We start from the raw sequence: 14,438 nt of genomic DNA, 5'->3' as shown, positions 1-14,438 counted from the left end.
ACATAGAAGAATAAAGCTGGGGTCACCACCTTGGAACGGTCAATGCAAAGCATTGGGGATTTAAACCGGTTTTAGAGCGCTCAACCTCACACTTGGCCGAGCAATATTCATGACACATATAAGTGGAAATAAAAATGGTACTTAAAAGTAACCTAAATACTAGCAATGTATTTGCAGTCTGTCTATAAGTATGCATGTATGTTATTATTTGTCCATCCATCCGTTCCTACGTCCATAAGCGATCATGTTATCCTAAAGGCTCCACACGAGCGATAGTGATCAGGTGAGCTAAAGACCTTTTTACCACTCAAGAATTCACTTTTATGTTCTCATCTTGATGACACTTGGTAAGACTATTTTGACAGTATCTCGGTAAGTTCATATCAGGTTAGTGTTCCAAAAGCTGTAGTTCAGAAGGTCGAATCTTAAAAAAAAACTTGTAGGTTACCACCCTCCAAATGATGAAACTTTGTCAGAATGTTTATCTTGACAATATTGGCCACATTTAATCATGCTGGGTAAAATTTAAGCCTCAAGATCCCTATTTCTCCATATCAATAATTGATTTTATAGCAGAAAATTAATTTATTGACATCAAATAAATATTGATATTATGAATTTGTATTATTGATAAAGAAAAAAATGCATTAAAAATAGTAAAACGGCAAACCTTGTACATGTATTGGGTCTGTAAACCTATATTTTAATTGAAAGATATGGATGTGTTGTATGTTGTGATTTGGGTTGTAACCATGGTTTGCATCATATATATGGGCCATGCTCTGTGAAAAGGGGGCTTAATGCACGTGTACAATGTGTTGTCCCACATCAGACTTTGCAGTCTGCACAGGCTATTCAGGGACGACACTTTCCGCCTAAACTAGATTTTTGCTAAGAAGATACTTTCTTGAAACGAAGAATATCATAAACCTAAAAATTGTTGTCCCTTATAAGCCTGTGCAGACTGCACAGGCTAATCTGGAACAACACTTAAAGCACATGCATAAAAAACCCTTTTCACAGATCACGACCCATATGATAAATGGTTAATCAATTCAAAGAGCCAGCTATTTCAGATGAACGATATGTGTGCATTGACACTAATCCCAAAATTACACATACCGAACATATGTTTTCTATGGACGAGTTTTAAGATTAAACCATGTTATTGATTACCAGCAGGAAAAGATCTGTAAAACCAAAAGGTAGATGTTTTCCTAAAAGAGCGGCAGGGTGGAACACAGAACCACGCTAGTGATGTTACGTAATAATTTTATAAACATATAAAGGAATTTCTTATTTAAAGACTTGTTTATAAGGTTTAAAGTAGTGTCTGATTGTTTGCTAAACCCTGTAAAAGTGAACCATATGAACCTAAAAAGGACAGAAGGGGTAACCCAAAAGAATGTGGGCCAGAGTCCAATCTAAATCTTTCACTAATCACTTGTTTGCCAAGGTCAAAGATGTTCTTATATAATTTGTGTCAAATTGTTATTGTGTGGGTTTGACGTCACAGTTTTGCTCCGTTTCAAAATCCGTTTATTTTTCTATGTGCATGATCAACTATTTCATTCTGCACATTTCTATGGATTTACTTGAATGAAGTCGAATACTCACGATGTGATATTTTGAAAAGCAAAGGTTTTGAGGGTGTTATACTCGACAAATTCAACAAAGAGTATATACAATCAGCACTAGATTGAACTTATTTCAGATGCAGAGATGTACTGGTACACTAGTTGTTTACGAAGTCGAACATCACAGCTTGTGGTCGTACGGTAAGTATGGAGACACAACAAAGACATTGTTCCTGTAAAATTTATTATAATCATTATAATTTTGGCAACACATTTATACACCATGATTATAAATGATAATGTTGAGTTAAAACTTCACCTATTTAATAAAGATGTCATTGAAATACAATTCAAAATAACTCTCCATAACATATAATTACTATAAATTATTGAACATATTAACAACTTGTATTGAACAAATTGTCATGTCTGCATGTAGTTCTTTATAGATGTAAAGGTTCAAACTGTATAATCCCACTGGTTCAAACAATAAAACAGGAGCAACTCAGTCTTACTCATCAGCAAATTTAAACATTTCCATCAAATTAAGACCATCCAAGTAAAGTATTGCTATTTTGTCACAGATAAATAATGTGTTAGCCCTCGACCATGTGACCACCCAAAGAACTACAAGAACAAATGCAGACAAAAATGAATATTTTAAGAATAATAGTATATGACACACAAACAGATTAAGCACACAGTTTCCTAGGCAACAGTTTCTGTATCAAAGATAACTTTTCTATAAAAACTACAATATCTCTGATCAACAAGTCAAGTCAATATACAAGTCACAACCTTTGAAGTGAGTCTGCACCTGCTATGGTAACTATACAAGTTAATAACAAGAGAATGATAACTTAAAGAGACACACCAAACAACACTGAACTAATGTAACGCAATCACATAGCACTCCTAAAGTTGATTGCCAGGTTTCAAGAGTAAGTCAGATAAAACTTCATTTTTTTAGTGGATGTCAGTAAATCAAATAAGTGTACTGAAAACCCCTATTTATAGTGCACATTGGTAACACAAAAATCCTCTTTATGGTCATATCTCACACCATGTTTTTTTCAGTAACAAGGACTTGACCAATATTCTCATTTGTACAGAAACTTCCATATCAACAGTTCATTTCATGGTATTAAAATTGTTTAAGCTTTCAATGAAACAATGACAAACAAACAACCTACTTGTGTCTTTAACTGTCCCCAAACACAACCTCGTAAACTTGTGTCTAGTCATTTTAATCTCTTCAAAAATGCAAAAACATTGGAAACACATGCAAGATGACATTGTATAAATGCAAAAATACCCTATCAATCCAGATTGCACAGAGTTTTAACAGTTGGAAAACAAAAGAACTACTCTAAAACTTTATGAGACAGATGGGTTATGCAGTCCCTGGAAAAATAACATGAACTGTTTAACTAATGCCATTTTAAGATACTGCGAGTTATCGTAAGATCCCTAGCTTAAAGCCATGATAAGGTAGACTAGACAATTCTCAATGCATAAAGTTCTGCAACTCTTTCCATGGTTAAATGCTTTGCTAAAATACATTGACAAATTCAGCAGAACTAGCTAAAAAATTGTATGCCACCTGGTGTGAACACGTACATTGGAACACCGCAAAGACTGCCTTTCAGGAATTGTTAAAATAAAACATTATTTTGGCATTAATGTTGTAAATAACTACAAGCAAGCACCTTTTCAATGAATATATATATATATAAATTATGGTTACAAAAATGTACACTCGAAGTAACGAGAAAATCAAAACACTCCGATAAGAAAAAAACAGTTATGACCAATATTCACAATTGTTGCAAATCATTTATTTAGTTCTTGGATAAGAATTTTTTTTTTCTAATTCTGTCAACAGAAACAACTGTTAGAGCTGGAGGCACACACATGGACGTTTATTCTGGAAGATGGAAGCTATTTAAAAGTCAGATTTTTTATCTCAAGACAAAATAGTTTTGGTTTTGTTAGGCTAAAAAGGTGTGTAAGCAAATATTATGAATATTCATCAATGACAGTGAACAATAATTGTCATACACTGATTAATCACAATTCTAATGAGTATCTACAATGAAAACCTCAAATGTAGGTACATTCTTAAAACATAGTTCTACATCTATTTTAAATACATTCAAGAACAAGACAGGTTTTCGTTTGTAATAGGTCACATGGTCATGCATTCATTTTGTATAAGATATAATAGATATGATTTGTCAGCTACCAGACAACTATCCAATCAAGACTGGGCTTTCAAAATACCTTGCCAATCAAAATGATTGTTCTTTTGCTTGTAGCTGATAAATATTTGTATATCACACAGCAAAGACCACCAAACTTGACCGGACAGACTGTGACCTTATTAAATATTTTGAGTATCCACAAAGTAATGATGTTGAGTGGAGCCATTTTAGCGAACTATTCCCAATCCACACACTTCCGATGTAACCCTAAAAGAGACAATATATTCATTACAAGACTTTGTCCAAAGAAAAATTACCGTTCTTCACTGCAAATACATTAATACAAGAAGTTGATTTGACAAATTATCAAAAACTTTATTTAGGATTTCGATATTCCAATACAAAAACAAATTTTTGTAATTCAAAATTTTCACGCTTAATAATGACATGAAATAAACAAATACCGGGTAGCCATTTCAAAGCATATTAACGATTGCACATGTACACTGTTAATCACAAATATGTTAATACTTGGGGATAAAAAACCAAAGGGAAGGGTAGCGAGATACTAGAAAACCAGTTGTGGATAGTGTCTGTTAATAATTTGGTTGGCAATGTGCATATCTGATTGACAGAAAAACAGCAAACTGTGTTCCTAAACAAGCATGCCCTAAGTGTGTCATGCAAATCAAGGAATGCTTAATTAAAATTAAACATCATTTCAAACAGCATGCATACATGTAATATTGAATAAGTACATTAACAAACTAAAGATATGACTAACAAAACAAAATATGAACTAAATGATTCACCATTTACCTGACTTAGAAGAAAAGAATAACTTTTATTACAATAGTTAACTCTATAGATACACAGTACATAATATATACAACACGACAACAGTATGGTCAATTTAATATAATTGTAATTAAAATCATTAACAAACGTTGAAAAGAGGAAAAACTTTGGTGAACATTTAAAACTTTGGATATAACTAGAGTGGTGATCGACTTTTTAAAATTGTGATATTAGCATATTGCAAAATGACAACAAAATATTGCAATAAAAAAATGTTTCTTAATACTATGCAAACAAATGAATATGAACAAAAACAAAAAAAACTTGAAAAATAAAACTCCAAACAAGGACACAATTTTGAATCTGACTTAAAAAAAGGATTCAACATTAACAAATGAGACAAAAATTCATGATTTCAAATATGAATAACAACAAATACTTTATGATAGAAGAAGACTAGAGGCCTCATCACTTAAACAGAATGACTAGGTTATCTTCTTTTGTTTTCAATAATTCATGAGCAGGTAATTGCCACAGTTTAAAAGTAATTAACATTAACTTATCCACACCGTTCTTGTGCTTGATTGCTTGACGAAAGTTCAAATTTCTTGATCAGAATTATTTATACACCAAGTAAACAAAGTTATCCGGAATTGGAATGTAACCTTGATTTTTATTTTTATTTTACCTTACAAACTAATCAATTAAAGGAAGTCAACTCAAATATTCTTAAAAAATATTAACCTTAAAAAAGAAAACACATGAAAAAACCACCTTGTTAAGTAAATGACAGGAATGTTGGAAGGACGTATTGAGGAAAATCTGTTAAAGATTTACTGTTCAAGATTGGAGTTGAACATTTATTTAAGATACTAGTATATGTATACAAGTGAGCTATGGTTTAATTGAATGTGGAAGTAACAGAAAAGACATTAATCAGCAACTGAATTTTTTCATCATGCATTCAATTAACGTTTGGATATTATGCAATTTAATTAACATGTGAATACATGAATATTATAAACATTTAATAAAAAAGACTGGACCATCATACATACCACAGGTATTTAGTTTTTTTGGGACTGAGATATGGTAAACTATGGAATATTATGAACTAAAAAAACACAACAGAACAATACATGCTATACATCACATGACAATGTGGATCAATTTTGTAGACCGAGCAATAAACTTGTCCACAAGTGGAATTCGATTGCATAAAAAAATAATGATTGCACTGCTTCAAAAATAATATTTGGATTTCTGTCATTCAATCAAGAAAGGAATGAACATATTTTTGTGAGATGTCTAAAGCTTTAAAGTGGATTCCTTGTATCCATAATCAACCAAACCCTAGGCTGCTCTACAGACTGTCTTTCATAAATAAAAAAAGTTAAACAAATATCCCATTGCCTCTTTTTATACAAATAGACGTCTTAAGTAAAAGAAAGTCCACACATTTGTAAATAATTAAAACACAAGTAATATGAAAATAACACTTGGATTTCTATTAATCCATTACATGTATGTACTTATTTTCCCAAAACAATACATATTCATAAAAATATATAATGAAATTACCATTGTACAGATACATAAAATTTATACATGAACCATTTAATAATGACAAAAACAATTTCGAAAGATATGTCTATCACAAAGCCTTGAAACTTGCAAGACATTGTAAAATAATAATTATATAAAAAAACACCAAGGCTTATTAAACACCCTTAAATGCTTGTATATACAAATTTGCAAAACCGTTATGAAGAACTTAAATGTTGTTGCTTAAGCAGAAACAAGTTCCCACTGTTTATATCATTAAACACCTGTTTCAGTTCTAATGAGCAAATTAATTGAAATATATTGCTTTAACTACAGTGGCAGTAGAGTTCAGTTTTCTGTAATTGAATGTTTGTTCACAAACATCAATTATGTTATGCTCATACATATTACCATTACACCATTCAGATTAAATAAATCAACTGGTTAAAAGATGGTCAATATGCCCACAAAGTAGTCCCGGAGATCTATATGGATGTTAAGTATGAAAACATCTTGATCAATGAGATCAAATACCTATTGAGTCTACCTGTTCCAAAATAATACACAGCAATTCAGAGTGGTTAGTAAGCCTGTCAACACAAGGCCACTGTATTTGTAAACACAGCACATTTTTTTCAATATATTGCCTATCTCTTGCACCAACAAGTACATGAACCTTTAATTCTAATGTTCCATTTTCGAAATTGATATGATTTTGCTGGTACTCTTAAGTGACATTTTACTTTTTGAAGATTGTTCTCTGACCTTTTAATAATGTATACGCATTTACAATTAAATTAAAAAGTAACCGCAACAAGCAAGAACATACTTTAACTATCGTTGTTTAAAATAGATGAGCCTTCATATACATACTTGTAAAATAACAGACATATAAGGCTTTATTTTGCAAACAAATTAATTTAAAACTGGCACAAGAGACAAGTCAACATGGTTACAAAAGGTATCCTATTTTATGTACCCATATAAATTGGTTTTTGTAAGAGAGGATCTTCTCACAATAAAATCTATTTTTTTATTTGACAGATGTTATGAACCATGACTAGGTATTAAATCAATCAAAATTATGTATTTTAAATTCTGAAATCTGGTATCCATTTTGCAGAAGTGCAAATTATTTAAACAATTAAGTTATATATAATTTGAAATCCTTTAACAATCACACAAAACATTTGAATTTGCATCTTTGAAAGTGCATTATGAAGTTGTTATAAGATATTTTGCCATAATTAGCAGTCAAGCCATTTCAATTGCATTTGTTTGAATAGTTGAAATTACCGTACATACATGACAGTTTTATCACATAACACACACATGGTGGATTACACACAGACATACAAAATTGTGGGATACAAACTATCTGTTGAATACAGTATTAAAGAACAAGTGGACACAAACAAAAAGCAGCCCTCTGTATACTGGAATACATGGGTACATAAAACAGGAGCCTTGTAAAAAGCAGCAAAACAAACTATAAATATAAAATGTCTATCACTATATAACATGTCCAGCACATGGTTTTTCACAATCAACAGTTAGTAGGGAGTGAATTTGGGTGAGCCTGTTTTCACTGCTGCCACCCCCACCCGTAACTTCCCAGTGAAATTTGGTGCAGTCTGCGGTAGCGCTTGATTGATTCCACAAGAGAACATCATGGGATCAAACATTTGCAGACTTAGGCCATTTAAACTGCCATTCATTCCCGGGAAACCAGGCAATGAGTGGTACGCTGGGTGCATTGCGCTCAGTCCATTAAGACCATTCATTCCTATGAGCTGAAGAGGCTTCATCGACCCTGGCAACGCCATTGAGGTCAATGCCCCTGGCAATGCCATTGAGGTCATCGGCATGGTAACCGGAGATGCCTGCTGGGAAACAGCTGCTTGGGAAATCCCAGCAGGAGAGGACATTGACGTCACTGGTGTAACAGGGCTGGATGTGGGTGTCACAGAGCTTGCGGGGGACGTAGCTGTAGAATTGGGATCTAGGACTAGAGTCTTATGTAATTCCATGCTGTGAAGTAAAAAAAAGGGAGATGGAGGATTTATTAGACGAATGGATAAAACTAACAGTAGCCACCAAACCTCGTGCAGGCAAAATTGGGAAGAGGTACAATACGAGCATGCAAATTATAAACAAATTGATACAAAATGAAATTTACCAGTACAATAGTGAATTTTGGATGACGATGTAAAATTGTGATTATCAAAGTTTGATTTGACAATACAAGATAATAAGCTAGTGCTGTACCTCTTCTACAAAGCACAAAATAACATCGGCATGGTAACATCAGAATGTGTAGCCAATGTTATTCATTGTTCAAGTTTTTCATCAATCAAATTACTTTTGTATATGGACTTTTTAGTAACTATTTTTAACTATTACTTTACACATCATTATAATTATAATCTTGCAGAGATTGGTATTATTGTGATGAATCCTAAATTAATTTGATTGATGAAAATCAAATATTATTTTTAGACACAAAGAAAACACAAAATACTCCGGTTAAATGCTGAAATACAAGGTTTTGAAGATGATCAAGGATGCATTTTGCAGATAAAATAACAAACTAGCCAGATTATTGTACGATCAAAGAAACACTCACAAACCGATCCATATGTGAAATTATGTAAAGCCAATGAATAGAAAGGTCATATAATAATTAAAAGTTGCAACAGAACGGGAATGGATTATTACGGGATCACACATAAACAAAGCCAGTTGTTATTTTATCTATATCCAAGGATAGCTCTTTCATCTAAACACCGCTTGTGATAAGGTTACCACACATGCTGAACAATTGCTGTAAACTAAGAACTTAATGAGTAATTGAAGTGAATATATGTTACTAAAGGTACTTAAGTATACACATACAATTGGACAGAATGGTGAAATTGAACACAGTTATACCATTAATGGCGCCAAAGACAGAAAATACACAATCAACTATACTGAGCTAATATAAGAGATAATATGTATGAACAACAACAAGAAGTCAAAAAATAGGACACACTTTTTAAAAGAAAGAATTGGTTTGACATGCATTTTGCAAGTTCCTTGAAAAAAAAGTTCAAATCAAACAGAATTGTTCAGCATACTGGCTCTATACAATGACTCAAACATTAGATCACTGGTCTGGTTTTGTCCGGGGTGGAAAATAACAACTCATATAGATCATTCAAATAGTTCAAAAGTGAAAATACTTCAACCTGTTTGTCCGCCCCATTCATTTTGATCAAGAATTAGTAAGAACATATGTGGCACAAACACTGTAAACAAATAAACAATCATGTTTTACTTGGTTGCTCCCACAAAACATAGCATATTAACTACAAAGTAAGCGTGAATATACCCAAACTATACTGTGATAAAACTTTGTACCAAAAAAATGTAACAAATGAACAGATAGTTATTTATTTAAACACATACAAAACAAACCTTTTGTCTATGATTCAAGTTGTTACTAATATAATGAAGGTCTTATTTCATACAATTTAAGTATATTCCAAGATTAAAGTACATTTTAATCATTATTATTTTGCACTTATCAATAAATGAAGCCCAAACTTCGTGCAGCAAATAAACTAAAAATATTGTCAGCAATTATTAAAATGAAAACATTAGAATAATATGCAACAGCTATTGTGAAAACGGATTATAAGAAAAAATCGCTATTATCTCATTCAGCTGCCATGCCATCTTAAACAACGTTAGGAAGACATCACAAAATATGAAAACAATCAAAAACATGTGAATCTTTCATCGCTACATATAATAGGTACACCAACATATATCTATGGTATATTAAAGGGAAAACTTTTCTATATTCTTTACAGGTTACATAGATACTTTCTTTATTAAGCATTTCATTATAATGTTACAAACAAAAACTTTGAAAATATTCTAGGTTACTTATAATATTCATAGTTCCTTGAATTCATCAGCTGATCGACATGTTTGTTTGTTTTCACATTCAGAGTGCTTAAATGTTTTCATTCTCCAGAAAATGAAACTATGCTATATCTTAAACCTGATGCCACTATAAAGTATAAACATGTGTTTATTGCAGACAGTTGCTTAAAACAATCAAATTCTTTCAAACCTACTGAAAATAAGCCTTGCTCTGGTAAATCCAGTCTAAATGCATTTACATAAAGTGTTGTCCCAGATTATCATGTGCAGTCCAATCTGGTCTAAATGCATTTACATAAAGTGTTGTCCCAAATTATCATGTGCAGTCCAATCTGGTCTAAATGCATTTACATAAAGTGTTGTCCCAGATTATCATGTGCAGTCCAATCTGGTCTAATTGCATTTACATAAAGTGTTGTCCCAGATTATCATGTGCAGTCCAATCTGGTCTAAATGCATTTACATAAAGTGTTGTCCCAGATTATCATGTGCAGTCCAATCTGGTCTAAATGCATTTACATAAAGTGTTGTCCCAGATTATCAGGTGCAGTCCAAGCTGGTCTAAATGCATTTACATAAAGTGTTGTCCCAGATTATCATGTGCAGGCCGCACATGCAAATCTGGAACTATTATTTCTGCTTTTATAGGGTTTTTTTATTGAAAGGAAGTTTTTTTAAAATCATTATCCAATCTGATCAATTATGCCCCTGATTAGCTTGTGCAGACTGGTTTATCAGTAAGGCTACTTTCAGCGCATGCATGAAGCCCTGTTTACCCTCCGAGTACAGCTCAAATGTTTTTATTTGATGGAATAATTTTGTAATGGCAGCAAGTTTGAAGACCTGATCAAGCGTGTTGTTTGCCAACCATGGCCAATAAGGCCGATGCCTCAAACGTCAATAGTCTAACACGACATGTAAATTTGGATGGCAAGAATACACTGTTATAGACAGCCAAATACACAGAGATAGTCTAGTCTCAAGCAGAATCCTAGGAATCATAGAAATCTTAAAAGTTATACCAAGTTGTTTTATTAACTAAAATAAAATTTTGTTGAATAATTCTCATTTTTAACAATCATTACATTGAATGTGTCCCCGAAATAAATTAAGGATTCTTTAGATGCAAAAATGGATTTGCAAAGAATTGTTTACCACATACTTTTTTTGTTACTGAATTCCTTAATTTCCAGCACCCTGCTTGCTATGCTGGCTATTTATAGTAACAGGAAGTGTTGGCTATTTATAGTAACAGGAACTGTCACATGACTTACCTGGTGTTAATAAGGTACTGAGCCATCCCAATTGTCTCTGGTGTACCAGTTATAGTCACTTTTCTGTCAGGACATCCCTCTTCCGCATTGGAAATCTTTATGTTAGCCCCTGATATCTGCCTGTTGACAACATCAAAACAAAGTATTTAAATACCATTTATAGCTAATGCAATAAAGATGTCATGTTTATCAATACATGTTTTTTAATCATGCTTTAAAGGAAACTTTACTCAAATTGTTCTCTCATGTTAAAGACAAAACTATTTCTGAATAATTGTGTTGGCTTCTTAAGAAAATCTTACAGAAAGCTGCAGCTTAATAAAGGAAATATTTAAATTACTTTTTCCCTTTTTAATGATTACTTTATTCTTGCATTTTTAATTAAAATGGATCAGTCACAGAAAGTCATACAATAATTAACCCTTTCCCACTCAGAAGATAAGTGAAAATGGCTATGTGCAAACAGCATAAAAACAGAACAGCCTGCGAGTAAATGCAGTCTGTTCAGGTTGTATGCTGTTTGCTGCTCATCAGTATCTAAGAGTTGGAAATGAAGCCTTTAAAAATTGAATCAAGTAAGAAAGATCTTTAATTAAATGTAACTTTCTAAGGGGCTATGCGTCAAAATATCTATCTAAGGGTTAAACAAATTTAAGTTATTTATATGTGTTAAGTGTGTAGATACAGGCCCCACATTGTCATTTCTCTTACCTAATCTCGTTGATTTTCTGTCCTCCACGTCCGATTATACAGCCAATGAGATCGTTGGGAATATTCATTTCATGAGTCTGCTGACCGTTTGGTGCGACCATGGGTCCACTCGGCAACGGTCGCTGATGAAATGGGATGGGTGCGTAACCTGGGGCTGCCGACACTGAAGCATCAACCAATCAAAATGGGTTATCTAGTGACCATCACAACAGAATAGTCTGCATTTTTGTGTGCATAGAAACTGCATTTGTTTGGCATTGAAAGTCATCATTTGCATCAAATTTCAACCAATCAAATTCAGCTTTTAGTTCATGTGAACTATTTTGAAATAAAACTGTATCTGGTTCAAGGATATAGATCTCTGATAAATATAATTCATGTGATTATTTTAATAAATCATATCAAATTGCATTTATGGTGAATTAAATCAACTAGTTATTTAACAGATTAAACTTTATATTAATATTATTGCACAACAATTGTATACATAAATTGGGTACAAGAACTTATTTCACAAAAATGGAAGGGGGTTGTGGGCTAATACAAGGTAAAAATGGAAATCATATTTACTGGGTATCTCTCCCAATAGGTTGGAATGTAGACCCATGTGCAAGGGCATCATACCTTTAGCAAATTATACTATGTTATATTTTACACCTGGTGCCATCATAAAGCATTAACAAATATTCCTTGCTGATAGTATTAAATGCATTTAATTTCTGTCAAACATACACCTGAACTTGTATTATTTGAAGGCATAATTTTGTTATGGCATTATGTTTGAAGACATTGTCAAGCATATCGTATGCCAACCATGGCCAATGAAATAAGGCCAAGGCCTAAAACTTATACATTCTAACATAAGTTATAAATTTTGGTTGGCAAGAAAACACTGTTTTACACCGGCAAATACACAGAGATAGTCTAGTCCCAAGCAGAATGCTTGGAATACATTGAAAGTCATACAGAACAATTGTATTTTATTTCAAGCTGATTTTAACAAATCATATCAAATTGCATCTAACATAAAGTATACCAATTAATTACACAACAAATAAAACTACTTAATAAATGTCATTGTACAACAATTGTGTTAATGACAAATTGAGTATAAAAACACATTTCACAACAGGGGAATATGGAATGATGGGCGTAATACAGGGTAAAAATGGAAATCTTTCCATCATATTTACCGGGTATCTCCCGGAATAGGTTGGAATGTAGACCCATGTGTGAAGGCAGCATACCTTTAGCAAATTAGACTATGCTTTAATTTATATCAGGTGCCACCAGTAGTTAAACAAATTACAATTCTTTAAAACATGCAAATGAAAATGTGTTATATGAAGTAATAATTTGTTTATGGCATAATGAAAGCATTTTCAAGTGTATTGTTTGCCAACCATGACCAATGCAATAAGGTCAATTCTTATGCGACATATACATTTTGGTTGGCAAGGATACACCGTTATAGACAGCCAAATACACAAAGATAATACCTTTTAAGTAAAGCTACCAATGATTAATGGAACAGACAAAACTACTTTAACTTGAGTATAAGAACACATTTCAAAACAAGGGAATGTGGGATGGGGGATAATACAGGGTAGAAATGGAAATCTTGTGCTCATATTTACCGGGTATTTCCCGTATTAGGTTGGAATGTAGACCCATGTGTGATGGCAGCATGCCTGGCATGAAGGTGGCGTGAGGCATCAGAGGCATAGGCGCCCCTAGTGACATCTGGTTCAACTTGTTCAACTGAAACAACACAGAGAAGCATGAGGTGTGGACCAGCATCAATATAAGCCATGTTAATGGAGCAGCTCCAAGATACGGCATTTACATATTAAATTATTGTAGACCATTACTACTGTTGATATTTCAAAAAGGTTTTTAAACACTGTCAAATATAATTGTAAACGATTATTTAGTTATCGATATGCTGCAAATATTTGTAAATACAAATTTCAATGTGTTTACAAAGCAAGCTTTTAAAAATTATAGTAATGTAAATTGTAAAAGTACAGAATGTGTTGCACGATTTTTTCTCTATCATTGCAGAACAAATATCATGAGTAAAATGCAAATTATTTATTGCACAGTTCCATGCATATTTCAACAGCTGATAATGTATCTGAAAAGTGTAATTATGACAAATGACATACTATTCTCATTATGAAATATACTCATAAGACACGAACAATCAAGTCAAGGCATATTTTAAATCCGAGAAAACAGGTCAAAGAGGCCAAACACAATACAAAAAGGGTGGATTATTTGACATTACAACATTCATAACAACGAATCCGATTGGTCAATAAATATAAGCAAGGTCTGGTGTAATAGGATGGTTAAAATTAGACAATACACAAAATAATGGTGAAGGAGGCCAT

The 14,438-nt window shown here is 32.7% G+C and overlaps 1 protein-coding gene across 21 annotated transcripts in view; it reads right to left on the bottom strand.

The window, feature by feature from the left end:
* Nucleotides 1–1,804: 1,804 nt before the first annotated feature.
* Nucleotides 1,805–14,438, bottom strand: part of LOC127832136 (poly(rC)-binding protein 3-like) — a 183,756-nt gene continuing 171,122 nt past the window's right edge. For 12 of the 21 annotated variants that reach the window (XM_052357377.1, XM_052357375.1, XM_052357379.1 and 9 more), the window contains 6 exons: nucleotides 13,680–13,803; nucleotides 13,236–13,289; nucleotides 12,613–12,666; nucleotides 12,043–12,205; nucleotides 11,332–11,451; nucleotides 1,805–8,155 (listed from right to left, as the gene is read on the bottom strand). In XM_052357377.1, coding sequence (XP_052213337.1) covers nucleotides 7,678–8,155; nucleotides 11,332–11,451; nucleotides 12,043–12,205; nucleotides 12,613–12,666; nucleotides 13,236–13,289; nucleotides 13,680–13,803 — 993 coding nt within the window. In that variant the 3' untranslated portion in view covers nucleotides 1,805–7,677. Of the gene's footprint in view, nucleotides 8,156–9,354; nucleotides 9,415–11,331; nucleotides 11,452–12,042; nucleotides 12,206–12,612; nucleotides 12,667–13,235; nucleotides 13,290–13,679; nucleotides 13,804–14,438 lie in introns of all 21 variants that reach the window. The other 9 variants (XM_052357389.1, XM_052357391.1, XM_052357393.1 and 6 more) reach the window with 5 other exon arrangements.

The sequence above is a fragment of the Dreissena polymorpha genome, chromosome 5, assembly GCF_020536995.1.
Source record: "Dreissena polymorpha isolate Duluth1 chromosome 5, UMN_Dpol_1.0, whole genome shotgun sequence".
In the NCBI taxonomy this organism is placed as follows: domain Eukaryota; kingdom Metazoa; phylum Mollusca; class Bivalvia; order Myida; family Dreissenidae; genus Dreissena; species Dreissena polymorpha.
The sequence above is the reverse complement of the archived record's forward strand: the minus strand, read 5'-3'. Positions and strand labels throughout refer to the sequence as shown.